Here is a 27,113-nt window from a genome sequence, read left to right as displayed (position 1 = left end):
CCGCCCCCGGCCCCGCCCCGGCCCCGCCCCCGGCAGAGCCGCCGCCGCGCGCCCGCCGCTTCCTGCCTCGGCGCGGGCTCCGCGGCTCCCGCAGCGGTCGCGATGGCGCGGGTCGCCGCGGGGACCGGATGGCGGCTGCTGCTGGTGCTGGGCGCCGCCGGGCTCGCGGCCGTGGGCGCGCCCAAGCCCCCCAACATCGTGCTGCTGCTCATGGACGACGTGAGTGCGGCCGCCGCTCGGGCTCCCAGGGACGGCCCCGGGCGACGCGGGGCGGCAGGGGGCGGCCGGCGGGGCGGGGCCGGGCGGGGGAGGGCGGGGAGGAGGTGGGGCTGGGGGCGCGCCCTCGGGGCAGGGGAGCGGTGGAGGGCCGTAGGGGGGCGGGCAGGAGGGAGCGTCCGTGCGGCGCCCACCGGCCCCCTAGATCCGGGTCCGGCCGTCGGCGGTCTTGCCCCGGCAGCGCCGGACTGAGGTGGGCCCCGCTGGGCTGCCCGGGGGACGAGCCCTCCAGCACTGCCCCCTGCCCCAGCGCGGACCGACAGAGGGGTGGCCCAGACCAGTTCCCCAGCACCCCCCCCCCGGGTCCCCTTGCCTTCTCCCCAGGCACTGGGTGCAGAGCTGACCGGGACCCAGGCCCGTCTGCCGGGACGTCCAGGATGTGCCCTGCCGGGGACTGTTGCTGTCTCCCCCGCCAGGCTGCTCTGGGTGGCTGGGAGTTCTGGCCCTGGGTCAGGTTTGTCTGGGTCCGCTGCTGGGTGTGTGTGCGGCCTGGCGCGGGCTCGCTCTGGTCACTCTGGCGGGCCGGCCCTGTAGAGGTTAGCGGGGTGCCTGCAGTGGCCCGAGCTGTCCCGCTGTCTTTGTGCCTTTGTCACCGCCTCTTGGTCACAGAGGTTGGCAGCGAAGTGCAGGTTTTGAACTCGGCGTGAGGTGTCGGGGTAGAGCGGAGCACAGACGCCGGCCTGGGCGCCTGGTGCCCCTCAGGGCCTGTCTCCCGTGCAGGCCTGCGCTCCTCAAACCCTGAAGGACGGCGCCATGGTAGCAGAGCTTCGGCGTGCCTGGGTGGGTAGTGGAGGCCCCTGGAGAGGTTGGGGACGGGTCTGCAGAGAGCCTGAGGCCTGGTTCCGCAGGGGTTTTCAGCACGGCCCTGACCTCCAGGGAAGGCCGCGGGCTGGGGCTTGAGTTCCGGCACTGAGGGCCGGTGACGTGATGAGTTCTGGGTCTGTAGCCAGACTTCCACGAAACCCTAAGGAGTGCGTTTGAGGGCTTCCAGGTTGGTGAACTCACGGAGGTGCTGGCCGTGGGACCTCCCCCTCCCCTCGCCCTGGGTGTCTCCTCCGTCTGCTGTCCCTGCCAGACGTCCTTTGTGACAAACTGGTAGTAGGAGACATGGCACGTCCTGGGGTGCACAGCAGATGGTTGAGCCCCACCAGAGGTATGGACGCCGGGGGGGCACCTGGGTCGCCCAGTCAGTGAGGCACCCGCCTCTTGGTCTCAGCTCAGGTCTTGATCTCAGGGTCGTGAGTTCAGACCCTGCATTGGGCTCCATGCTGGGTGTGGAGCATATGTACAGAAAAGGGAGAAAAGGGCCCCTGGGGGGCCCAGTGGGTTAAAGCCTCTGCCTTCGGCTCAGGTCATGATCCCAGGGTCCTGGGATCGAGCCCCGCATCGGGCTCTCTGCTCAGCAGGGAGTCTGCTTCCTCCTCTCTCTCTCTCTCTGCCTCTGCCTACTTGTGATCTCTGTCAAATAAATTAGTTAATTAATTAACTTTTTTAAAAAAGGAGAAAAAGGAAAAAAGGAAGAGAAGTGCAGAGACTTGGGCCTCCCAGCCAACCTCTGCCGCGGGACTAGTGTGGCATCGCGCCCGGCTTGTGGGGTCCAATGCCAGCCCCTGGTAGCTGGGGTAGAACTGGACCGTGGCAAGATGAAGAAGCAGTTGCTGTGGAAGCCCCCACAGTTAGAGTCAGAAGTATTTTCAGTAAAAATTGCTCAGAGTTTCCCCAAAAGGCCGGCAGAGAGCCTCACGGGAGCCTTTGGACCAGGGCCACGAGCCTTGCTCGGCTGCCGGGCTGTCCTGGGGTCAGCACTGGGGAGCGCTGCCTGTGAAACACACCGGTTCCCGAGACTTAGTTCAGGAAAGTGAACGTAGAATTTGTCCCTCAGTAACTTCGTTATGGGCAGGAGTGGGGGGGCACCTGGGGGGCTCAGTGGTTTAGAGTCTCTGCTTTCAGCTCAGGTCGTGATCCCTGGAGTCCTGGGATCGAGCCCCGCATCGGGCTCTCTGCTCAGCGGGGAGCTTGCTTCCCCCCTTCTGTTTGCCTGCCTCTCTGCCTGCTTGTGATCTCTGTCTCTGTCACATAAATAATAAAGTCAGTCAATAACTTCATTATAGGGGGGACACCTGGGTGGCCCAGTCGGCCCAGTGCCTTTGGCTCGGGTCATGATCCCGGGTCCTGGGACCGAGCCCCTTAGCGGGGAACCTGCTTCTCCCTCTCCGGCTTCCCTGTGCTTGTGTTGCCTCTTACACTGTGTCTCTCTCTGACAAATAAATAAGAATCTTAAAATATGTAACTTTATTATTAAAATAACAATTTCTCATTATGAAAAGTTAAGGGTTCTCAGATCATGCTGAAAGATGGCGGACATCTGTCCGTGGTTTTGCTCTCCTGGGAATAACCGTAACCGTGTTTCTCTATTCCCATGTACGTGCTCAGAGGGGCGCTGCTTCTGAAGCCGGTGCCGGGGTCCTCAGATCCTGTCCCGGCAGCGGCCAGGGAGACCTTGCTCACCCGCAGATAGCCCATCTTGGACGCGCGTGCTCTCTGGCTCACGGCGCGGCTTCTGCAGGCTGAGCCCAGAGGAGGCCGCCTTGCGCAGGCCAGACCCTGCCAACTGCCCGGCCTTTTTTTTTTTTTTTTTTTTAAAGATTTTTTTTATTTATTTTATTTGACAGAGATCACAAGCAGGCAGAGAGGCAGAGAGAAAGGAGGAAGCAGGCTCCCCGCTGAGCAGAGAGCCCGATGCGGGGCTGGATCCCAGGACCCTGAGATCATGACCCGGGCCGAAGGCAGAGGCTTTAACCCACTGAGCTACCCAGGCGCCCCCTGCCCGGCCTTTTTGGTGCCCGCCCTGTCCTCCCATCCGCGGTGACCGCGGGGTACCCAGTCAGCCGCCTGCTGCTTCCTCAGCGGCGCCAAGAGTGTTGTCTTGAATGTGTGTTGAGAGGATCGTGTTTCAAGTACACAGAGTTAAAATACGTTTACCTTTCCTCTGTTTCTTTTTGCCTCCTGGATGGGGCTGCCGGAAAAGGCGAATGTGTGCAAGTGGTGGCATTTCTGTTGCAAGCGTTGGCTCAGGCCTCAGTGTGCACGACCAGCACCAAAGTGTGCTTCTCGGAGGGCTTTGTGGGGAGCCCCCCACCCCGCACCTGGGCACCCCACGCCAGGCAGCAGAGAACCAGAACAGCCGACCGGGTGGCCAGGACTGGGGCCAGGCCTCTCTTGTGCAAGTTCCTCTTGTGGCTTTGGGGTTGTTCGCAGCCGAAACACCAAGAAGTCACAACAGCTTTTGTCCTAGCTGGCAAACGCAGGTTAGTTCGGACATCTTGGTGACAGCCGACAGAAAACACACTCACAGTGACTCAGGCAGAGGCAGACACCCTGGCTCTCCTGCTGGATGGGCCGGGGCCATGGGGGCTTTGGGGTTCCAGAGGCCCTTCCTGCAGCTGTGGCTTCACCCACCCTGCCGGGCCCCGGTGCAGGGCCCTACGTGATGGCGTGGGTTGCTCCGGAGCCAGGCTCACCGGAGAGGGCCCGTTGGGGGGCAGAACGGGGGCAGTGGTGACGGGGCTCACCAGCCCCTTGACTTTCCTGGGGGCGCCTGTCAGAGGCCAGGCCGGCAGCTGTCTCACCGTCCTCGGTGCGCTCAGGACCGGACGGGTCCCCCACGGCTGTGTGCTGAGTTCAGAGGATGCTGACACTGGTCTCCTGTGGATCTGCCTCCCTTCTTCGCGTCTGGCAGGGCTGGGGTGGGCAGGGGCTTAGAGGCCCGCTCCCGAGCGCCTGGACACTGGCTCTGTCTTGGTTCTTTATGTGTACGGCTGGGGGAGTGCAGCGGGCCTGTGGGTGGGGAGCCGCCGGAGCTGCTGAGCCACGCGCGTCCTTCCGCGCGTGTTGACGTGAGTCTGAGGGCCCAGGCTGGCCCTTCACGGGCAGCAGGGAGCAGCTGACTCAGAAGTCTCCAAGCTCTAGGGGAGGGGAGGCCGGGCCGGGCCCCAGGAAGGGAAGTGAGTCCCGTGGCCTCTGCCTGCCCTGTGGGCGGCTGGGCCAGACTCCGACCGAGCGCTCAGGCCCTCCCGCACCCGACTGGGGCATGTGAGCCCTGTCCCTGCGTGTGCGGCCTCCAGACTCTTGTCACTCAGGGACATCGTCTGCCCCCGGCTCAGCCTCCATCCTTCCTGTGGCCGCGCCTCCCTCGGGGGCTTGCTCCGTGCCAGTGCCTGTGCCCCCGGACAGGCAGCCATTTCAGAGATGTCAGGATAAGCCGTGCCGGAGGAATCCGGAGCTAAAAGGCCAAAGGGACCAGCTGCCGCTGACTCGGGAGAGCAGGCCACGGCCTGCAGGGGCCTGCGCTTCGCTGACAGCTGTGCCAGGACGGTGCGCGGGCTGCCGGCCTGGGGTCACGGGCTTAGCTGGGCAGGTTTGTGGGCTCTCGTGAGCTCAGCGCCCTGTGCAGCCACATACAGTCCACTTGAGGCCGTGTTCGTTGGCCCCTCGGCAGGCACCTGCCTCCTCTCCCCAACTCCCACGACCCACCTCCTGGCCTTCTGGACCTGCCTGTTCTGGCCTTTCCCGGAAACAGAGCCCCACAGCGCGTGGTCCTCGTAGCTGACCGTGGCCCCCGGCGTCCTGATTCCCGGCCCAGCCGTGTCCAGTGTGCCTGTGCCGCTGCCCAGGGCATCACCACTGACCACAAACACGAAACTCTCCAGCCCCAGTTCTGAGGGCCCAAGTCTGAAGTCAGGGTGGCAGCAGGGGCTCCCGAGGCTCCGGAGGAAGGCCCTTCCTGCAACGCCAGCTCCGGCGGCTCCCGGCGGTCCGACTGCGTAGCCGTGTCCCTCAGCCCCTGCTCTCCCGTGCTCCCCTGTGCCTGCGTCCCGCCGCCCCCTGTTCTTCTGCATTGGATTTGGGGTCTGCCTTAGTCCCATGAGTCTACTTCCAGGCCAGTCACACCAGCAGCATCTGCTTTTTTTAAAGTGGGCTCCACTAGCCGGGCGCCCAGTGCGGGGCTTGAACTCACGACCGTGAGGTCAAGGTCTGAGCTGAGATCAGGTCAGACACTTACCTGACGGAGCCCCCCAGGCACCCCTACACCTGTGTTTCCACATACGGGGCCATGCGTAGGTTCTGAGTGGACATGACCTTCGGCCCGGACCGCGCGGCTAGAGTGCGGTCTGTGTGTCCACCGAGCGGATGTCGTCCATGTGTCCACGGAGCAGCTGTCGGATGCCCAGTGCGTTTGCTCTGGGCTGTCGTCAGGCATGCCTCTGTGGACACTCATGTTGTTTGTGTCGTTGTGCCTGGTGCTTGTGTCCCGTTCTTGCGGCTAGACCTGGGAGTGGAACAGCCAGTCACGTGGCCACACTGCATCTCCCTGGGTGGGGGCCTTGCCCCGTGTTTTCGGTCTCAGTTTGTGCACCAGCTCCTTCCTGCGCTGTGTTGGTTTGTGTCCCGAGTTGCCGGTTCCCGGGGAGCCGCAGGTGCTGGCGTCAGAGGCTGAGGAGCAGCGAGCATGGGGCCGTCCCCGCTAAGCCGGCCACAAGGCCGCTGACAGTGCCCACGGCCCGCACCGGGCACCGGGGTGTAGTGAGGATGCTGTGGCTCGTGGGGCACAGGGTGCCAGCTCCTGGCTGCTCTCACCTTCCCCCAAGACAAAAGGAGGTCTGTGCCACCTGTCCATGCTCTTTTCTGCAGATGGGGTGGGGCGACCTGGGAGTATATGGAGAACCTTCCAGAGAGACCCCAAATTTAGACCGGATGGCTGCAGAAGGGATGCTTTTCCCAAACTTCTACTCAGCCAACCCGCTGTGCTCGCCGTGTAAGTTGGGGCTGGCCCACGGGCACAGGGAGTGGGACCAACACTCGGGCGCCTCCCGGCTTCCGTCCAAGCAGAGCACCAGGCGGGCTGCAGGCGGCTGTGGCAGCCCTAGCCCTTTCCCCTCGGGGTCCCAGCACGTTGGGGCAGCTGGGCTCCGTGCTGTCACAGGCCACCAAGGGCACGGAGCATGTCGGGTTTGGAGGCAGAAGCTGCTGCCAGTGGCACGTGCCTTCCTCCTTTCCCAGAGTGGAGCAGCTCGGGGGGGTTCGGGACAAGCGCCCCTCCTCCCAGGACAACCACCCGTGCTGGGAAGGTTCCTTACGTGACCCCCGCGGAAGGGAAGGAAGGCCGGTGTTGGGGGCGTGCTGTGCCGTGCGCATAGCCCACTAGGCTGTCACTCTGGAGCTGCCAGCGGGAGGAGGAGCGTTGCGAGCTGGCCGTGGACGCTCATGACATTTCTGTTTCCTCGCTGTAGCACGGGCAGCTCTGCTCACTGGACGCCTGCCCATCCGCAACGGCTTCTACACCACCAACGGGCACGCCAGAAACGGTACGCAGTGCCGCGGGCAGCACCCGCAGCACAGGGGACGCGGGCCCGGGTGGGAGGGATGTCCGCCACCATTCTCATGCGCGACCTGGCGTCCGCCGGCCAGCTCTGCGAGCGCCAGCTGCTTGCCTGGGCTCAGAGGCTGTGTGTGGGGGTAGCCCGTCCCTCAGAGCAGGCCGCTGTCAGAAATGCGCGTCGTCAGTGGAGAGGAAACGGGCTGAGTGCTGGTCCTCCTGGGGACTTGGTGGAGAGTCCAGGCTCCTTCCCGGCCACTGCTCTGCCAAGGACAGTCTGGGCAGACACCGCTTACGGCTCCTTCCCTGCTGCTGTCCTGTGCCCAGGGCAGCCCAGCACCTGCGGCTCTGAGCAGGAAGTGTGCCAGGCCAGCCGTGCCCTGGGGTAGGAAGCGGAGGGAGCCCGTGCCGGGCCGGTCGTGCCCCGGGGTAGGAAGCAGAGGGAGCCCGTGCCGGGCCAGTCGTGCCCCGGGGTAGGAAGCAGAGGGAGCCCGTGCCAGGCCGGTCATGCTCTCGCAGCCTACACGCCGCAGGAGATCGTGGGCGGCATCCCGGCTGAGGAGCGCCTGCTGCCCGAGCTGCTGAAGGGGGCCGGCTACGCCAGCAAGATCGTGGGCAAGTGGTGAGTCCTGACACTCCTACGGGGCGTGCGCAGCTGGTGGGCAAGTGCAGGGTGCTGTCTGGGGGGGGACACGGAGGGGCAGCCGGGAGGCTGAGGACAGTCCCTTGGCGGGGGATTGTGAGGGCCCTGCGGTCATGACGGCAGAGGCCCCCGTGGCGTGCGTGTGTGCCGTGCCTGCCACTGGGAGCAGGTTCCATGGGGATCCCCAGGTGTGCAGCCTGGGAGGCAGATGTGAAGGTCACAGGGTCTCTGCTCCCTCTCCCGAGCTGTGGGGCTTCTGGAACAGAGCCAGTCCGCCCTCCCCGGGGAGCCTTTCCGATGTCCAGCCGTCCGTCCCTGTCCTTCACGGCACCGTGGCCCCTCTGCCCTTAGCTCTTCTGCTACTTGCTGGCACTGCCTTCTCGAGGATGGGCGCCCCGTGCACAGCACTGTGGTCACAGCAGTGGGAGGTCCATGGGAACCAGGACACTGAGCGTCGAGAATCCTGGTGATCCAGGGGCTGCCCGACAAGTGCTATCTCGCTCCTGAGTCTCGCCGGGAGCCGTCCTGCCGAGCGGTGCTTGGAGGAGGTGGTGGCAGAGCGCAGCTCTGGGGATGCTTGTCACCAGCCCAGGCCTGGGCAGTGCCCGGAAAGCCCAGGGAGACTGCCAGGGCCCTCTCTGTGGGGAGCCCATGGGAGGGATGGGCCCTGTGATGCCCGGCCCAGCAGCTGTGCCCTGGGCCAGCAGACTTCCTGGGGGGGGAGGGGTGCGTCCCAGTCTCAGCGGGGCCCGTCACAGGGCTGTGGCCTGCACTGACCTTCTTCCTCCCGGCCCAGTGCCACGGAGCCGGACTTCCGTGGCTTGAGCACGTCTGGGGATGGGTAGAGGCTGGATTCACATGAGAGCCCCCTCCAGCCGCCCCAGTCCCAGGGGACTGTGGGGTCCCGAGGGACTGCAGCCTGCTCGGGCTCACCGGCAGGCGGTGCCGGCCCCACTGCTGTCGGGAGCCGACAGCCTAGCAAAGCGGCCCTTCCAGCGGCTGTGTGTCAAGGGAGGCCGCCTGAGCTGGTGGGTGTGAGCGTGCAGCCACGTTGGCTAGCCAGCGCGTCCCCCTCCGGGCCATTGCTGGTGGGCGTGCGGAGAGCTGACCATGCCGGAGCAGCGGCCCCGGCCGACCTGAGGCGCGGAGAGGGAGCACAGAGCGCAGGGCGGGTTAGGTTTCTGCAGCGAGCGGCCGTGGTAGCGCCCATGGCCCTGCCCCCAGTGGAGGGCCCTGCAGAGGCCAGAGCCGCACCGTGGCCACGCGGCAGTCGGGAGGCAGAGTGTTTGAGAACCAGCCGTGGGAGCTGAGGCCCCAAGAGACACACTTACCGGCACCTTCTTAGACCCCGGCTCTGGGCACCTCAGTTCTGGCCCCACATGGCCTACCCACCCCACCACGCCGTGCCGTGCCACACCGCCTTGACCAAGTGACCAGTGCCTGGGCATCTGCGTGGGCCACCAGTACACCTCTGAGCAGGCAACGGGGTCTCCTGGTCGCCTGCTCCAAAGCCTCTCCAGGGCAGCAGAGGAGGGAGACCCTGCTTTCCAGCTTGTGTGGCCGTGAGAGGCCCGTGGGAGCCCACTGGCCCTGTAGAGTTGCTGTGCTCCCTAAGAGCCCATGGGCGGAGCAGAAACCCCCGTGCGTCTGCGCCGTGTGTTCTGAGGAGCAGACGACTCTGGCTCAGGGACTGCTGGGTCCTCCCTCGGCGGCTGCTTGTTGGCAGAACCGACAAAGGGAGGGTCGTGATGCCCGCAGTCCGGAGAGCCTGGGCTGGGGAGCGCTTGGCCCTGGTCACCCCGTAGGCACACGTATCCCTGAGCGGGGCCCGGGCGCTGGGTTAGTGCGCGGCCTTGGCAGGTCCTGGAGCATCCCAGGCTGTGATGAGGCCAGGCTGGGGCGGTCAGCTCCCCCAGGGCCGCGCGGCCGTCTTTTGGGGCGTGATTGCGCGTACCTGGGGGAAGAGGCTCTTGAAGACCTTACCGTGAGGGCCGGCGACCGGCTCAGTCCCGGAGAAGGCGGAACCTGTAGAACCGTCCCCAGAAATGGAAGAAAGAAGAAGCCAGAGTGCGGGGAGTTCTGGGCGGCTTCTGGCTGCTGTGAGGCAGCTCACTGCGTGTCTTCCCCACCCGCGCAGCACTCCGGAGGGATGCCTCAGTGCCCCTCTGTGCCCGGACACCCGCCGTGGCCAGGGCCGTGGGCTGTCGGCGGGGGTGGGCGGGGTCCTGGCGCCCACCTGGAGGAGGACGTCTCGGGGCGCCTGGGGCTCAGCACACACAAGGCAAGGAGCTGTCTGTGCTCAGGACTTTGGGGTACCCTGAGAAGGGGTCCCTAAAGTGTCCGGGTTCCCGTTTCTAGGCATCTGGGCCACAGGCCTCAGTTCCACCCCCTGAAGCATGGGTTCGACGAGTGGTTCGGGTCCCCCAACTGTCACTTTGGACCATACGACAACAGGGCCAGGCCCAACATCCCTGTGTACAGGGACTGGGAGATGGTCGGCAGGTAACGGGTCCCTTCCTGCCCCGCCCCGCACGTGGCAGAGCTCAGCCCTGCCCTCTGATGCTGCGCTGGGGGCGGGGGTTCTGGAACGGCTTCCCAGCGCTCGGCTTTGTCCGCCAGCGGTTCTGCCGCAGCGAGGACCACGGCCTAGGGCTGCTGTTCGAGCCGCCCACAGGGGACTTTAGCGTGGGAGAGGTTAGGACCCCCAAGGTGTGTCACGCAGCATCGTGTTCTGCTCCTGAGGTTCGGGCTCCGGCTCCGAGGCCGTCCGCCTGCACCAGGCTGGCCCGTAGCCCTGTGCCAGGAGCCCCCGGGGCTGCTCCTTCCTCAGGAGCCCGCCTGGAGCTCTGCTGCCCGAGCCGGGCGGCTCCCCGGGCTCCGGTCCGGCCGTGGGCCTGCCTTCACGGCGCCGCAGCGTGTCCCCGCGTGGTCAGCCCCGTTCTGTCTCCAGCTTTGTCTGTGTTCCCTTTCCTCCCCGCCCACCTTTTGTGTGGCTTCACGGTTTCGGTGGAAGTTCTTGCATCGGGGCCGGAAAGCCGGGTTGGGCCCGTGCGTTTCCAGGATAGCCTCGTTGATGGAGAATGTGCCCCGTTGGAAGCGGGGTTCGGGGGTCCTGGTGCGCTCGTGGTGCCGCGCAGACACGGCCGGCTCAGAGCGCCTGTGCCCATGAGCTGCTGCCGGCCCGGGGTGACCGCGGCGCCGCCTCTGTCAGCCTCCCTGTGTCCTCACACGTGGCCGCTCCCAGGTCGGGGCTGCCGTGGGGCCTCGTCCTCGACCGGCCCGGGGCCTCCGGAGCGGCGCACGCCTCTGGGTCGTTGACGCGCGCGGGCCGCGTTTCCCTCCCCCTGTGAGCGGGCCTACCCGCCTGGGACATCAGGGAAAGGAGGCTCGCTTGGCTTCCGGGAGGCGGATTTTTGTCTGGGTCTGTGTTACTTTCAGATACTATGAGGAATTCCCGATCAATCTGAAGACCGGGGAAGCCAACCTGACACAACTGTACACGCAGGTGACGAACGCGCGGGCTGGGCGGGCGCGGGGGAGCCTGGCCTCCGGGCAGACGGGTAAGGCAGCATCTCCCCCAGGAAGCGCTGGACTTCGTGCAGAGGCAACACGCGGCTGGGCGCCCCTTCTTCCTGTACTGGGCCATCGACGCCACTCACGCGCCCGTGTACGCGTCTCGGCCCTTCTTGGGCACCAGCCGGCGAGGGCGGTGAGTCCTTGGTCCTAGAGACGTGGACCCCCCCCCCCCCCCCCCCCCCCCGCCGGAGAGTTCGGCTGAGCGTGATTGGCTCCAGGGACGGGGCACTCGGCCATTCGGTCTCAGTTACCCTGACGGGAAGGGAGGGCAGCTCTCGTGCTTCCCCGAAGCTGCCGGCCAGCGCGGTCTGCGTGGAGGAGGCTGCGCGGTGTGGCGTGTCCCGTCCCGGGTTAACTCTGGGGACTGACTTCTCTCCCTGTCCTCTGAAGCCAGCCCGTCCGGTGTGCTGTCCGTCGCCGCAGCCGTCACTTCTCTGCTCACGGACGCCCTTTCTCCCCTTAGGTATGGGGACGCTGTCCGGGAGGTCGACGACAGTGTGGGGAAGGTCCTGGGCCTCCTCCGGGGCCTGAGCATCGCGGAGGACACCTTTGTCTTCTTCACCTCCGACAATGGCGCTGCCCTCATCTCTGCTCCTGAACAAGGCCGGTGTTCCAAGCACCTCGCCTCCCCAGATGGGGCTGCCCTTGGGACACTGGGATCTCTGAGGCTCCGTCAGGGCCACTCAGCCCTCCTAGGGGCCCCGTCCAATGGGGGAGATCCCCGCTCCCTTCCCAAGAGCCTACGTCCAGTGGGAAGACGGTCGCCCAGGAGACTTGCTGGGGCATCTCCAGACCTCCTGGGAAGTGGTGTCTTGGTGTCTTGGACCCAGCCCCTACCCCAGAGTGCGGGCTTGGCTCAGCGAGGGAGCCGCCGCAGGGCCGTGAACCCCCGGGGCTGCTCGGCAAGCTCGTGGACTGTTGCACCTTGGGGAGCAAGGGGTTCCACCTGGTGTCCTATAAGCATGTCCGTCCCCCCCTCTTGTCATGGTACCATATCTTTTTGTCCCATTTTCCCTGAGCAGGGCCCTGAGTCACTCAAAGGGCTCTGGAAGGAAGGCCACGGGGAGCAGGAAACCCCAGGGGGACAGGCCTCGGCAGGGAGGTGCTAGGGGACCATGCAGTCGGGGGAGCCCCACGGCTGGTATGGGTACAGATGGGGTCAGGTGAGAAGGAGTCTGCTGGCACAGAACAGCAGTTTGGGGTCTGGGTCCGGCTGGTCTGGGGCCCCAAGGGGCCATTCACGGCCCATGGAGGGACCTCGTCCTCACGCAGGCGCTCCCTGCACTGCTGTTGCTCCCAGAGGTGAGGGTGGGACCCTCTGCATCCCTCCCAGCAAAGACCCGGGACCTGGCTGGACGCCGCTGTCCCTGCTGTGCTCTGCGCCGAGAGCCCCAGACGCGCAGCCCTTGCCGGGACCACCAGCGGTGCCCCATCTTCATGCCTGAAGTAGGGGCCGGTTCCCACGCACGCAGTCCACATGCTCGGTTGTAAGAACACAAGTTTGTGTGCTCGCCTCACCGTTTGCGACGCGGAGTAGACAAGCAGTCGGGCCTCGTCAGTGCGTCTGAGCCCCGCGAGGCCCCGGGAGGAGCGCGTCCGTCCTCGCCGTCCTGCGATGCCCTTGCCGCTTGCTCGCTTGTCGCCCGGACGCGCCCTTCCTTGCTCTCTCGGGCTCTGCCTGCGCTAACGCGGGAGGCCGGGGTGCATAGGAGCAAGAGCACCGCCTCTTCTGTTCCTCCCGGGGGCCGGGCTCGTGGGAGCCCCGGGCAGCAGGCGGTGGCGGCAGCAACGGCCGTTCGCCCTGGACTCTGGGAGGCAGCCAGCCTGGCCAGGGCCCTCTGCCCTCCAGCGCTTCCCACGCGTGTGGTTCAGGAACCGAACCTGCCCCGTCCCCAACCCACTGCTGGGCCCCGGGGGGGACACATTTTGATTGGACCCCCCACCCCCCCCACAGAGGGGGTGCTCGAGGACGGGAACACGTAAGTCACACAGTCCCTGCAGGCAGCCGTGAACCCCACTGAGCTGCTCCCCCGGAGCCTGTGTCCCAGCCCCGCCTCAGGGCCGTCGTCCCCGACTCCATTTCTGAGCACTTGCGCTGCCTCAGGGACATAGTGTCACTGCCTGACCTTGTCCAGGCATCTGACCTTGACCTTGAGGCCTGAACTCTGTGTCTGGTCCTTGTAGCAGTGTCACCCGAGGACCCAGGAAGGTTGGGGTCCGTGGCAGATCCCTCCTGAAAGCAACGGGCCAGCAGGGGGGACGCCCTGGGGACTCGGGGTAGGCGTCTGATGCACGACTCTGTCTCCCCAGGCGGTAGCAACGGCCCGTTTCTGTGTGGGAAGCAGACCACGTTTGAAGGTGGGATGCGGGAGCCCGCGATCGCATGGTGGCCCGGGCGAGTCCCTGCGGGCCAGGTGAGTGGCGCTCAGACCGGCCGCTCCACACTGGGAGGCGGCTGGTGAAGGGCAGGTGGGGCGGGCAGGGGGCCTCAGGGGCGGTGTTAGCAACTGCGGTCCGCTGTTGAGGCTGCCTTCTCAGTGAACGTGGCAGTCCTGAGTTCAGCCAAGTTAAGCAGGTTTCTTTTCTGCAGGACTCGTCAGAGCTTTAGTGTGCTAATGGACCTCAACGAGCACCCTCAGGCACAGGGCATACTGAGTCCCTAAAAGCTTGCTTGGCCCCAAAGTCTCTCCCCGGCCACTGGTTCCCTAGCAGCCTCCCAGACATTGGAGCCCTTTCCTGCCCCAGAGTTCCTTGCTCTGTCCCTGCCTCCACCAGGAACCCACACGCAGGGCCTTCTCTCCCAGGGCAGCTCAGTTCAGACTCCAGAGGAATACGGGGTCTGAGGGCTCCCGTTTTGAAATACTCCTTTCCCGGTCTTCGAACCGGTCTCTCCCCTTCGACGCCCCCCAGGGAACGCTGGTATTGGTGCGGCCCTCACAGCAACAGTGCAGGGGCATGGACTCCCCCGCGGTCTCTGTCACAGTGCCGCGCTCCACGCCTTCCACGACACCCTCCTCCGCTCGGGCCGGAGGTCGGGAGACCGGCCAGGCCTCCCGGGCCAGGCTCGCAGCGTCACAGGGCTGCTTCCTTCTGGAGGCTCCAGGGGAGGGTCCGTTTCCTCGTCTTTCCAGGGTCCTTGAGGTGCCCACGGCCCCTCCCTCCGTCGTCCAGGCCCGTCGAGTGTCACCGGTCCCTCTGACTCTGGCCCCCCGGCCACTTCCCGGGACCCAGAATCCGCTCCCATCTCCAGGTCCGCTGCTGGCAGCCTTGATTCCCTCTTTGCCGCGTGAGGAATGTGCGCGGGGTCTGGGAACGGGGCCGCGGACCTCAGTGCGGGGCGTTACCCTGTCGCCGTCACCGTCGTCAGCACTCCCACGCCACGTGCTAGCAAACGGGGCCCGAGGAGAGGAAGTCACTTGTCAGGACCGCTGGCGTCCCCTGTGGCGCTGGGATCAGGCGCCAGGCGTGGGGCACGGAGCCCACCCTCCTGCCCAGGCTCCCCCACAGCCGCACCCTCTGGGACGGTCTCCATGGGGACTTCTCTCCCCGCGGCCAGCTCCAGTCTTTGGGATCCTCCGCCTCCGGCCCTCGTCTGCCTGGCTCCTCACCCCTCAGCCCTGCTCCCTGAGGCGAGAGTCCAGGAACAGCCGGGCAGCCTTCCCCGCGCCGGGTCCCATGGCACGCGCTGAAACTGAGCCTGACGAGCGGTGAGGCCTGCGCCCCGCGGCGACCACGGGAGGGCTTCGTTTACCCACTGTGGCTTGCCCACCGTTTCCGGTCCTCAGGCCCCTTCCTGCCTGGTGGACGGACCGCTCCCGCGTGGGGTCTTAGCAGTGCCGGTGGCACCAGCAGGGACTCCGTGTGCCCACAGCAGTCTGATGGCGTTTTCTTAAAGACGTGACGCATGTCGAGAGTGTTTGTCCTTCAGGAAGTTTCTCTGTGTGCCCCAGCTGCTCTGTGCTGACAGGAAGGACGTCGGCTGTCCTACCCCACCCACACGGCAGTCTCTCCTCTCTCTGTTTTGCTTGGCAGTTAAAGTATTGGGATTTCTTGATTTTTTTCTTTCTTCTTTTTTTTGTTGCAAAACAAGCGTTAGGGGAGAAGCCGCGGCAATGAGATGATGCCGTTGGCCGCCGGCTCCTGCCTCTGCAAGCCCACGCAGAAGGTTCCACTCAAACACCAGCTTCCCATTTCCCCACACGGGGCTGCTGAACCCACAGTGCAGGCGGCCGTGGCCTGGGCGCTCCGTGTGCACACAGAGTTCCTCGTGGCGGGGGCGTCTCACGTGATCCCAGGGCAGCCGTGAGGGACCCCTGGGGACTGGGAAGAGCGGCCGGAGGTCCGAGCCGACAAGATGCCCGCGGATGCCCGCCCCGTCAAGCTGAACAGCGGACTCTCCGGCCTCCCCCCAGCTCCAGGCTGCTGACGCCGGGTGGTGGGGTGAACCCGGGGGTCTCCAGATGAGGCAGAGCCGCGTCCAAGGAGCAGACGTGCGTCTTGTGGAGACCAGCATGTGGCCCTTGGCCAAGAGTGCTCCTCTCAGACCCGTCTCGCTGGGTGCCTCGACTGAGACCATCCCGTTCGGGCCCGGGTCGTCCCCAGCCAGCCGCCCCTCCTCCGTGCTGCGCTAGGCCTCGCCGTCTCCTCTCCGCCTGTGCTCCCGCCTGACTCGGGAAGCTCCCAGTGGTTCAGTGGTGACAGATGGGCTCAGGGAGGCATCAGCAGGCCGGACCCCACCGGTGTCCGCCTGCCCCGTCTTCTCACCTCTGTCTCATTCGTAGCCCCACAGACACGAGGACTCGGGAACTGGGGATGGGACAGTTGGAATCCCCACTCAGCCCTAACCTCCCGAAGCCGCTCTCCCGAGGAGGAGCTCGCCCCTCCCTTGCAGGGTCGTGAGGCCTGAGGGTTCGTGTGGCGGCCCACGCGCACTGACCTGACCCTCCAGAGCATGCGGGGCTCCGGGATGGCCTGGAGCGGGGTCAGACTGCAAAGGCAGGGCCTGGAGGAAGGGCCTGGGCCCGGGGCGTGTGCACCGCACGTGGACATGAGGCAGAGAAGGCCTCTGTCCCTGTGTGCCCCTGGCTGCCGTCCGGTCAGGGCGGGCTCGCCGAGTGCCCCCGCGTCCTGTCCTTGTGCCTGTGTGCCCCTGGCTGCCGTCCGGTCAGGGCGGGCTCGCCGAGTGCCCCCGCGTCCTGTCCTTGTCCCTGTGTGCCCCTGGCTGCCGTCCGGTCAGGGCGGGCTCGCCGAGTGCCCCCGCGTCCTGTCCTTGTCCCTGTGTGTCCCTGGCTGCCGTCCGGTCAGGGCGGGCTCGCCGAGTGCCCCCGCGTCCTGTCCTTGTCCCCGTGTGCCCCTGGCTGCCGTCCGGTCAGGGCGGGCTCGCCGAGTGCCCCCGCGTCCTGTCCTTGTCCCCGTGTGCCCCTGGCTGCCGTCCGGTCAGGGCGGGCTCGCCGAGTGCCCCCGCGTCCTGTGCTTGCAGGTGAGCCACCAGCTGGGCAGCATCATGGACCTCTTCACGACCAGCCTGTCCCTCGCGGGCCTGGCTCCGCCCAGCGACAGGGTGATCGACGGCCTGGACCTGCTCCCTGCCGTGCTGTGGGGCCAGCTGACAGACAGGTGCGTGCCCGCTGGGCGCCAGCCCCCTACACCAGGGGACAGAGCCAGGCCTGGCTGACAAGGCCGTTTCCTCCCCAGGCCGGCTCGGGGCAGGGGGAGGACCTGAGAAGCGAGAGCCCTGGCACCCCGAGACCCGGCTCCCAGCACCCAGGGCATGGGACCCCAGGCCCAGCGCTTGGGGTGGAGGGAGTTCTGCCTGAGTGTCCAGCTGTCCGGACCCCTGGGGCCCGGCCATGGCTTGGGCTTCACCGGTGCCGGACGCGGCTTCTTCCCAGCTTGAGACCAGGTGCTGTTGTGCTCAGACAGAGTCAGTTTCCCAGGTTGCTCAAGGGACAGGAATTGCGAAACGCGAAGTCTCGTGGCTGGGAAGGCAGCCGCCGCCGCCTCAGAGCTGCTGAGGCCTGGGTCTGGGCGGGTGAGACAGTGTCCGGCGTTTTCAGCCATGCTTGTCTTTGCTGTCTCGAACCCTGGACAAGAGCTTGTTGACTCGGCGGGGAGAGAGCGCAGTGGTGGGCGGGGCTCAGCAGGCCGTCTGCCCCACGGCGAGGGCCAGAGCCTCTCTGCCTGCCGCCAGCTTCACGCCGGGGCCAAGGACCCAGGGGCCCGACCACCCCCCGCGGCCTGGTGGACCTGTTCCCCACTGTGCTCAGTGGGAGCCCAGCGTGGTCGTTTCTGTGACAAGTTTCTCCTGACCCCTTCCCTCCCTCCGCAACAGGCCGATATTCTATTACCGCGGCAACACGCTGATGGCGGTCACCCTCGGCCAGTACAAGGCCCACTTCTGGACCTGGACCAATTCTTGGGAGGAGTTCAGACAGGTGAGGGGGCTTGGGGTACCATGAACTCTGCAGACCCACCACCTCCCTCTTAGGAGGACACCTCTGGACAGAGCGGGCCAGGACCAGAGGCCACTGCGGAGGACAGGTGGCCCCAGGCCTCTCGTGCTCGCCACCTGACTTGTGAACCCCCAGACTCGCTGTGGCAGCGGTCCCCAACCTCTTCCAAACCACTGTCAGCACGGGGCATGGCACAGTCCTGTCCCCTGGTCTACGCGCTTAGCACTGGACTCTCTCAGGCCCACTCGGCCCTCCCGCTCGCGCCCAGGGTCCCTGCCCTTGCTCTCCGTCCCACAGCTGAGCCTGCCCGCCCTTCAGGCACGATGTCAGCCGTCCTCAGCACCTGGCCCCATGTCCTATCAGGCAGGGCTGCCTGTGGTTTGCCCTTTAGGTGCTCAGAGGCTAAGAGGTCGTAGGAGCCCCCGAAAACTCAGAGCTTGGCTGTGCGAGCTTGGGGGCAGCTGTGTGGCCTCACTGTTCCCTCCCGGGGCTTTCTGCGGCCCCGCTGTCGGCTGCCCGAGATTCCAGGTGGCATGGGAGCAGGCTTCTGGGAGCCACACCTCAGGCCTCCCTGTGGCTCCAGGGGCTCTCGGGGCAGGGTCTGGGCAGCCCCACATGAGACCCGTCCCAGCTTCCACCCAGGCCAGACCCCAGAAGAGCAGGGGGAGCTTCTTTCAGAAGGAGTGTTGGGAAAGTCCAGAAAGTTCTGCAGGTGGAGCCGTTGCCTGTGTGACCTGGGCAGACCGTGTTTACAATGGGGCCCCGATCAGGAGAGGCCACTCTGCTGCGTGGGCCCCGCCCTCCTCCGCCGGACACGTGGCTCCCGCTGCCTCCGGGCTCTGCTCGACACCCTTCTGAGTTCCCAGGAAACGGGGTGCTGCTGCTCTGCTCCCCAGGGCAGTCCCTCCCTGGGAGGCAGCTGCCCAGGATGGGAGTGGGCTCACTGTCGGCTGCTCTGACGGCCCTTCCAGGAGGCTAACGTGCTAGGGCCAGCTTTGTTCAGAAGTCACGAGGCTGCCCGGCTGGGGCTGCTCAGCCAGGCCCGGGCCGGCTCCCAGCCTAAGGGAGAGGCCGGGGCTGCGTCCCTGCAGGGGCGTGCGGGTCTGTGGTCCCGAGCTTGGGAGTCACCTGCGTGGAGCCTGCTAGCTTCCCAGCTATACTCTTGTCCCTGGGGCCCAGTCACGCCCCAGGTCAGGCTTTTCCGTTCCCCAACGGCTAGCTGAGCGGGGCAGGCCGAGAAGGAGGGACGAACCCATTTCCCTGTGGCAGCCCGTGGCACAGCAGGAGTGGGGTACACGTGCATGTGGTCCTCTGCACTTGGGGGCCACTCCCAGACTTAGACTAAGTGCACGGCTCCAAGGGCCAGGGCCGCGGAGGGACGGGTGCACCCTGGGCTCCGAGGGAGAAGGGGCCACGTGGGCTGGCTCGGCTGTGATGTCCCAGGGACCGCAGTCGTGAGGGAAACCCAGTGCTGGTGAGTGGGGTGTTGGTAAGTAGTGTACTCGGCTTGCATCCAGGTGAGGATTTGTGTTTTTTGTCTGGACTGGTAGCTGCCAGCTTTTTCGTGCTGGAGGCTATGGGCTCTCTCGTGGTCAAATCCCCATGTGTTCTCCAGCACTTCTACTCCCCGAAGGTCAAGGGGCCACCCACTCTGGAACCCACTTGGGCGTGCATCACTGGCTGTCTTCTCCGGCTTCGAGTCTCCTTAATCTTCAGCCGCTGGCTCAAGAGTCACAGCTCAGTGAGGATGGATGGAATTTCGCGGGTTCCTAACCTCCCTGCTTTATTGAGAAGCAGAGTGTTGCCTGCTCCGCTGACCAGCTGTCCGTGACAGACGCAGGGGGGTTGGACACGGGGTGTGGGGGGCGCCCGTCGACGGCACTGACCGCTGCAGAAAGCCTTCCCCGGCCGCCGGTTCTGGGGTTCGTGAGCACCGTGTACCCGTCTCTGTGTACAGCCGCCTTTCCAGACCCTCCCTTAGGCCGTGTCCTGTATTGGCTGAAGACTGCAGCTAAGCTGCTTGTGGGGCCCTGGGCTCACCAGGGTGTCCTCGGGGTACAGCTGGCTTTTCCTGTTCCCAAGTCAGAGTCCCACGGCCTGCGAGCCTTGGGGACACAGCTCCAGGCCGTGAGCACAGTAGCTTTGGGAAGGGGCCCAGGGCCGTCCCAGCACCTTGGACGGGGCTCGTGCCGCACGCTGACCTCAGAGGCTGAAGCTGCCCCGCAGTGTCCCCCCAAAGGAGCCCCGAGGGCAGAGGTGGCCTGGGAAGTTGCAGAACTGGGCCTGTCTGGGGACCTGGGGCCATACACCTGAGCCTCGATGCACACGGTCTGCTGTCCTGTGTCCTCGGATGTCGCTCTCGGCCCACAAGAACGACTCGGAGATTCACGTAGCGGCGAACCTTCTTCTTTAATCGCTTTTCTTCTTCTCTCCCTTTACCCTCGGTGCATGAGTTTTTATACCGGCAGTGTTAACCAGTCAAAATGCAGTGCTCATGCACCTCCCGCGAGAGTGGACCTAAATGAGCAGCCAATCATATTCAGTCCCTTACGGCCCTTAGAGTAGGCCTCCTGCACTGGCTCCTGACATCTCCCCTCTTTTATTTATTTATAATTGCTGAGATCGTGCCTGGCTGTTGCGCTGTGGGCAGTCCTTTTTCATATGACCTTCTTGCCCACATAAGAAACACCCTTTGGTCCTAGCTCCATTTGCACCCTGCAACACTTGTGCAAAAGCAGCAGCCATGACCTGGCCCTGAACTAGAGGTCCTGTGATATCCCTGCAGACCTTGATATACGCTGACAAGTCTTTCGCTTTCCAGGGTCTAATGGCTTCTCGGCACCATTTATTGGCATTTTCAAAAGCCAATTGTTTAACTAGGGGCATAGCCTGGTCTACGTCCCCAAACATCCTACCAGCTGTTTGTATCAACCTGTCCACAAAATCTGCATAGGGCTCATTCGGCCCTTGTAGCACTTTGGATAACTGTCCTTGCAAATCTCCAGCACCCCTTAACGTCTTCCATGCCCTCAAAGCTGCGGTTGCTATCTGGTGATATACCCCTGGCGGATAATTACTTTGTGCCTGTGACCCAAAATATTGTCCCGCACCTGTTAACATGTCTAGGTTCCACTGTGGGTTACCTGCTGCTGCATTTCTTCGCGCCGTGTCCTGGCAATTGTCCTGATTCTGGATCTTCCATTCTAAATATTGCCCACCAGATAAAACTGCTCTAGCCAAGTTACTCCAGTCTTCAGGAGTGAGGTAAAGGCTACCTAGCGTTTCAACCAAAGAAACCGTAAAAGCAGCCTGAGGCCCATAGGACATAACTGCTTCCTTCAGCTGCTTTACGAGTTTAAAATCTAGGGGCTGATGATATCTTTGCTGATGTTGATCTTCCATGACGGGGAAAAACCCTTTTTCTGGCCCTAATACTTCTCTCCAACTCTGTGCGGTGCAGCTCGCACAATAGCAGGCCTTGGTGCAGCAAGGTTTATACGGAGGAGGCCCCTCGTAAGGTGGTGCTGTTGGGGCTGGGCGCGTGGGCATAAGATCTAAGTTATCTACCACTTCCTTTGTTTGTAACTGCGCCATGGCTCCTTCTTTCACTTTTAATTTCAGCTGCGCCATAACTTCCCCCTGCATTTCGAGCTGCGCCATGGCCTTTTTTAGTTCCTCCTCCTTTTTTGCAAGCTCTCTTTTCATTTCTTCCACTCTCTGATCATCGGAGGGACCCCCTCCCGTCACTTTTCTCTTATCACCCGGACAGGCGTTTTCCTCGTCCGAGCTTTCTTCTGAGCTTTCACTTTCAGAACTGGAATCTCTCCAGGATCCTTTGCAAGACTCCTCTTTTACCTGTTCTAAGATCTCTCCTCCCTGTAGAACCGCCTTGCGCATGGGTTCGCGGGACGATAGTAAGCAGACCTTCACTAAGGACCAAACAGCGAGAGTTCCCGGCATACTGTGCGGGTCGCGCCTGAGGTCCTCCCCTAGATATTCCCACTGGGGAATATTAAGCAATCCCTCCTCTAAGAACCACGGAGCGGTTTGACCCACTTCTTTTAGAAATAAGCGAGCCTTCTTATTTTTCAGAGGGGTCCCATTTGCTTTAAGAACGTCAGTTAGCGGCCCCAACATTTTATATGCAGCCATCTCGTTTCCCATCCCGGAAAGCTTTACTCTCGTCCTTATCCTAGGAACTTTCCCTGTCGCTCACTAGACAGAAATAGGTGCACTCCTTACCTGATCGTCGCCGACTCCGTGCGTCTCTCACGATGAGAATCCCGGGTTTCGGCACCACTTGTCGCGCTCGGCCCGCAAGAACGACTCGGAGACTCACGTAGCGGCGAACCTTCTTCTTTAATCGCTTTTCTTCTTCTCTCCCTTTACCCTCGGTGCATGAGTTTTTATACCGGCAGTGTTAACCAATCAAAATGCAGTGCTCATGCACCTCCCGCGAGAGTGGACCTAAATGAACAGCCAATCATATTCAGTCCCTTATGGCTCTTAGAGTAGGCCTCCTGCACTGGCTCCCGACACTCGGACACGTCGGCAGTGGTCTGTTTCAGGCCCTGCTGTTCCTGGGCGTCTGGGCTGCGGCCGTGGGCCTGTCTTTCCTGGCTCCCGGGCGGCCTGCAGGGAGCGCTGAGCAGCCCGTGCTGGGGTGGCTTTGCTCTGGAATTCAGGGACAGGCCGGCCGCCGGAAGGGCTGGAACAATTTGTTTAAGGGGTAGCGCTTTTTTTCCTTTTTCTTTGAGATTTCATTTTTTACCCAATCTCTACACCTAACATGGGGATCCGACAACTCTGAGATCAGGAATTACATGCGTCACCGAGTCACCAGGTGCTTCTAAATATCGTAAAGAGATTTATCTCCTGGGGTGCTTGGGGGCTCAGGTGATAAGCGTCTGCCTTCGGCTCAGGTCAGCATCCCAGAGTCCTGGGATCGAGCCCTGCATTGGCCGGAAGTCTGCTTCTCCCTCTGCCCCTCCTGTCACTCGTGTCATTTCTCTCTTTCTCTGTCTCTCTCTCAAATAAATAAGTAAAAATTTTAAAAACAAAAAATCACGTCCCTGCCCGAGAAGGGGCTGCCGGCGGGATACAAACACAGGCACAATGGCTCAGCGGCTCTGGGGCCAGGGCGTGGGAGAGATGCCATCCTACAGGAGGCCGGCCCTCGGCGTGCTCAGCCCTGGGACACTCTCGTGGCACATCTAGGGATGCAGCAGGTGGCAGGGAGATGGGCTGGCTTGCCTCGGGGAGCTCGAGGCCCCTGCCTTCTGGGCTCCTGGGGCGCACCCCTGCCCGCACGCGCGCATGGCCCTCACGGCCCTCCCGGCCTCCCGTTTCAGGGCATCGATTTCTGCCCCGGGCAGAACGTCTCAGGAGTCACCACCCACGCGCAGGAGGACCACACGGAGCTGCCTCTGGTCTTCCACCTGGGACGAGACCCCGGGGAGAGATTCCCCCTCAGGTGAGCCGGCCCCGAGCAAGGGCAGACGCTCGCTGGCGGGCTGGGCACTGCCAAGCAGAGGCATGTCCTGAGCTCTTGAGAGACGCGTGGCGGCGGGTGGGGTGGTTCTCCTGCCCCCACAGGTGGTCCAGGCCTGTCCTCAGTGTCTGCCTCGGCAAACTGGTGTGCGTGGCCCACCTCCTCAGGTGTTCCCATCCGCCTGGTCTCTGTCCCTCCACCACGGGTTCGCGTGACACAGTTACATGACCCCCGCCCTGAGCAGCCTCTGCGTGTGGGGTGGATGAGCCCCTCCGTGCCCGGCGGGCAGCACCAGCGTGAAAGATCCACCCCGGGGCTCCTCCCGGCGAGGCTCTGGGGCGGGGCCTTGTGGTGCCAACCGGGACGCTTGAGACACTTCCGGTCCCTCTGCCCAGCTCAGATCCCGGGGATGCGGGAAGGAGACAGGCGGGCCCCACTCCAGAACCTCACACGCGGCTTTCCTGGCAGCGGGGCCTTCGTGGGGACAGTGAAGGCGAGGTCGGGGGGAGGTCATCCTGGATCAGGGTGGCATTGCCTGCGGAGAGTAGCCCTGGGAGACAGAAGAGGGGACACACACGGGGGAGGGGCCGCATGAAATCGGAGGCAGAGGTGAAGGGACACGCACCTCCGCAGGGGGTACGTTCCTGCCTGGATCTCGGCCTGCAGCCTCCAGACCTGGGAGGGAAGAGACCCCGGGGGTCTAAACCCCAGTCTGTGGCCGCGTGTCTCCGAGGCTCCAGGACACTTTGCACTGGGAGCTGGGAGGCCCTCACGGGTATCAGCAGCCACAGGTGTGGAGCCCAGGGTCGTGTGCGTGTGGGGCTGGGGATCAGGCTAAACCAGGGGGAGCCTGGGAGGAAGCAGTCCGAGGCCTCTCCTGTCCCCGGAAGTAACTTCAGAGCCAACACCGAGCGGGGCCATGGGAGCCGACGGCAGGGCCTGATTGCGGAGGAGCCACAGGCCGCACCTCTGCCCATGAGGCCTCCTGCAGTCTGACTGCCCCCAGCGTCACCCAGAAGTCACATACGTCCCCAGCACACTTGAGCTTCAGAGGACAAGAGCCAGGCAGACCTTGCTGCTGAGAAGAATGACCTTAGCTTAAGCCAGTCCTTCGCAGTGCATTTGGCCAGAGAAGGGGAAAGACTTGACAGGGTCTGGAGGCCTCTCGGAAAAGCTTGCAGGCCGTGTGTGCGGTGAGCGCGGCCTGCAGGATGGACTGGAGGGCCTGAGGTTCGGGGCAGCCTGGGAGTGCCAGGGCTGCAGACCCAGAGACCGTGGGGAGCAGGGCGGGACCCCTGCTCCTGCCACACATATCTGGGTCGGAGGGACTAGGAAAGCGGGAAGGCCCCAGGTCTGCTCGGGGGCGCCCGTGGTCCTGTCTGTGCCCTCGATGGTGCTGGCCAGGGCTCAGGCCCCGAACGCTGACAGGGTTCATGGCCGCTGTGCCTGCGGCCTCATCTGTGGGGCAGTTGCTGAGGTGCATGCCAGTCCTTGGGCACAGAGGGACAGAGGTAGGGGCCACCAGCTGGTGGCTCCACTGGGGCGGTGGGCCCCTCACTCCCCAGGCCCCTTCCCCCGCTGCTGGGGTGGCCTGTCCTGCCGGCCGGCCTGGGCCTCGCTCCCTCAGTGACCTGGTCCTCTCGCCTCTAGCTTTGCCAGCCCCGAGTACCTGCGTGCCCTGCGCGGGGTCACCCTGGCCGTCCGGCAGCACCAGGAGACCTTGGTCCCTGGACAGCCCCAGCTCAATGTGTGCAACCAGGCTGTCATGGTGAGTGCTTGATGTGCCGCAGGTCGCCAGTGCCGGGAGGGTGTCCCAGGGGCCGTGGAACGTCTGTGCAGCCCACACCCTCGCCCCCCTTCTCAACTGGGAGCTGTCTGGGATTGCAGAGACTTCTGGCAGCGGAGGCGACTGCTGGGCAGTGTGGCAGGACGCGGTAGACCGCGGGCCTCCAGAGGCTGCCGGGGCTGCGGGCTGGACCCCTTCCCCTCCTGCTGCTCTGCGCAGACCCAGCAGGGGTGGCCGGGAGTTACTTGGCCCAAGTCACTTCCACGTGGGGTATGGACACAGTGGACTGATGGCCTGAAGGTCCTGTCCCTGGAACTGAGGGTGTCTGGCTCCCTGCTCCGGACATGGGTGATTCAGGTGTCCCAGTATCCGAAGCTTTGGCTTCAAAGCCCACCAAGCACCGTCAGGACGGGGTGGCCCAGCTTCCCGGCCTAACGGCCCCTCTCCCTGAGCCGTGCGTCCCGCAGTCCCGCACGGTGGTTCAGAGAGCAGCCAGACACTGTTGACCTGCCGTGTGGAGTCTGGTCTGCCCCGAGGGGCCAGGGCAGCAGGTGGGGGAGCGCACCAGGAGCAGAGTCAGCCGCGTGTTCCGGGCGCTGAGCGTGATCCTGGGGCGGGCAGGGCTGCCTTGGTAGCCAGGGCCAGGGTGGGGTGGCCTGTCGCTGCTGTCCCCACCTGCAGCTTCGTGTCCTGAAGCCCCCCACAGAAGGACGTTCAGAGCAAAAGCCCCCAGGGCCTCCTCCCTCCCTCCATGGAGTGGTCTGCCTTCTGAACGCACAGAGTAGAGCAGGAAGGTACCCGTCTCAGGACCACCAAGGTGCCTGGGGTCCCAGCAGTCTGAGAGCCCCACGTGCCCACTCCACTTTAATCTCACTGGGAAGGCGAGCTGTCCCCACCCCCAGCATGCCCTCTGTCAAGCAGTGCGTGTGGTGCCCGTGTCCCTTCCCACTGCGTGATATAGTGGGGGAGGGCGTGGAGGGAACTGGCCGGGGCATGACCACAGCCACCTGACCCCTGGACCTGCCCCCCCAATCCCGCAAGTGAACTGAAGGCAGCCCAGAGCAGTGTGGACCAGCCTCCAGAGTCGGGTGCTGGCTCCCCGCACCCTCAGTCAGGCTGGCTGGGCGGTCTGTTCTGCACACACCCTGTGCTTTGCTCTGTGTCCGAGGGCAGCTTCCTTCTCCAAAGCCTGGCCGGCCCCTCTCCCCATCTGGGCAGCCACAAGCCAGGTGATGCCTTCCAGGGCAGGAGAGACCTTCAGCGCGGTTCTCACTGCCCTTGGTAACCTGATTCGGGAACAGCCTGGGAGGCCCGCTCAAGGGGGTACGCCTCCAGAGTGACTTGGAGTCTCCCTTCTGAGGTGCAGAGACCCCCATGGGCAGTGGGAGGCCATGACGAAGCAGGGAGGGCCCATCCTCCGCACCAGAAGAATACGGCCATATGGAGGCGTGTGGACGCTGGGTAGAGGGGCCGTCCGTGCTCCACTGGAACAGGCCAGCTCTCCCCTCAGCTGACCATCAGAGAGCTCTCTATGGATGGTCTTGAGCAGGCTGTGAGGGCCCTCCAGGGTCAGCCCTTGCTGAAGTGTGTCTGGAGGAGATGGGCGGGGAGGGACTCTGGCCACGGTGGAGCCCAGACGTGCTTAGAGTAACTTGCTGTTCTCTCTCAATTCTCACTGCCAGAACTGGGCGCCCCCGGGCTGTGAAAAGTTAGGGAAGTGCTTGACGCCCCCGGAGTCCGTCCCAGAGAAGTGCTCCTGGCCCCACTAGTGCCTGCGGCTAGGAAGACTCTGGCCTTAGGGCTCCCTGCTGGACGAACCCTGAGCCCCGGCTGCCCTCCGGCCGTGCCCACACGGACAGACCTCATCTGCAGCCAGCAGCGGGATCTGCTGGCTCCACGTGCCAGAAACCCAGCCCTGGCGTCCCTCGGCCCTCCTGGTCGGGCTGACCCCGCGGCGAGGACCCACAGCCTCACAGCCCGAGAGCCGGATGCTGCCCTCCGACCTCCTGCTGGCCTCCTCCAGGGCCCTGCCTCCATCCAGCGATCCAGATGACAGGGCTGCGACCTGAATCTCACCGTCACAGTTGGCCTCGCCAGTCCTGTGTTGGCCCCTTGGCCCCTGCACCCCACTGAGTGGGATTGTGAAGGCGGAAGGAGATCCTGACAACCGCCAAGGGAGGCCTCCCTGGTCCGGTGGGGACCTTGACCTTCCCCCTTCCTTAGGGATCCTGACCCCAGGACCCTGTGGCCAGTCGGTGCCTCTCAGCTGCCCTGCCGCCAACCCTCCTCCCCGGGGCTCCTAGTTGCCTGGCGCGGGGAGCCTGAGCGAGCCGGTGTAGACGCCACCACCTGTACTGCGCCGCTCTAAGACTTGGGAAATGGCGAAGAGGAGTTTTAGAATAAAGGAGCGGGCACTTGGGAGTTCTTGTTTTTGCAGAAGCCGGCCAGAGGGGAGCGGTGCGCCGGGGTGGAATTCGCTGCGTCCCGCCCCGCGGCGGCCGAGCCACCGCCCA

The 27,113-nt window shown here is 64.4% G+C and overlaps 1 protein-coding gene across 1 annotated transcript; it reads left to right on the top strand.

Moving 5' to 3' along the window:
• Positions 1 to 31: 31 nt before the first annotated feature.
• Positions 32 to 27,021, top strand: GALNS (galactosamine (N-acetyl)-6-sulfatase). Its single transcript, XM_032326123.1, has 14 exons — positions 32 to 219; positions 5,968 to 6,091; positions 6,567 to 6,641; positions 7,172 to 7,274; positions 9,654 to 9,797; positions 10,734 to 10,800; positions 10,877 to 11,004; positions 11,335 to 11,474; positions 13,182 to 13,285; positions 16,351 to 16,487; positions 17,203 to 17,305; positions 22,675 to 22,796; positions 24,465 to 24,582; positions 26,283 to 27,021. Exons 1-14 carry the CDS (start codon positions 103 to 105, stop codon positions 26,367 to 26,369), a joined length of 1,569 nt encoding a protein of 522 aa, XP_032182014.1. The 5' UTR covers positions 32 to 102; the 3' UTR covers positions 26,370 to 27,021.
• Positions 27,022 to 27,113: the final 92 nt, after the last annotated feature.

This window comes from Mustela erminea, chromosome 19 (genome assembly GCF_009829155.1).
Source record: "Mustela erminea isolate mMusErm1 chromosome 19, mMusErm1.Pri, whole genome shotgun sequence".
NCBI classification, from domain to species: Eukaryota; Metazoa; Chordata; class Mammalia; order Carnivora; family Mustelidae; genus Mustela; species Mustela erminea.
The sequence above is the reverse complement of the archived record's forward strand: the minus strand, read 5'-3'. Positions and strand labels throughout refer to the sequence as shown.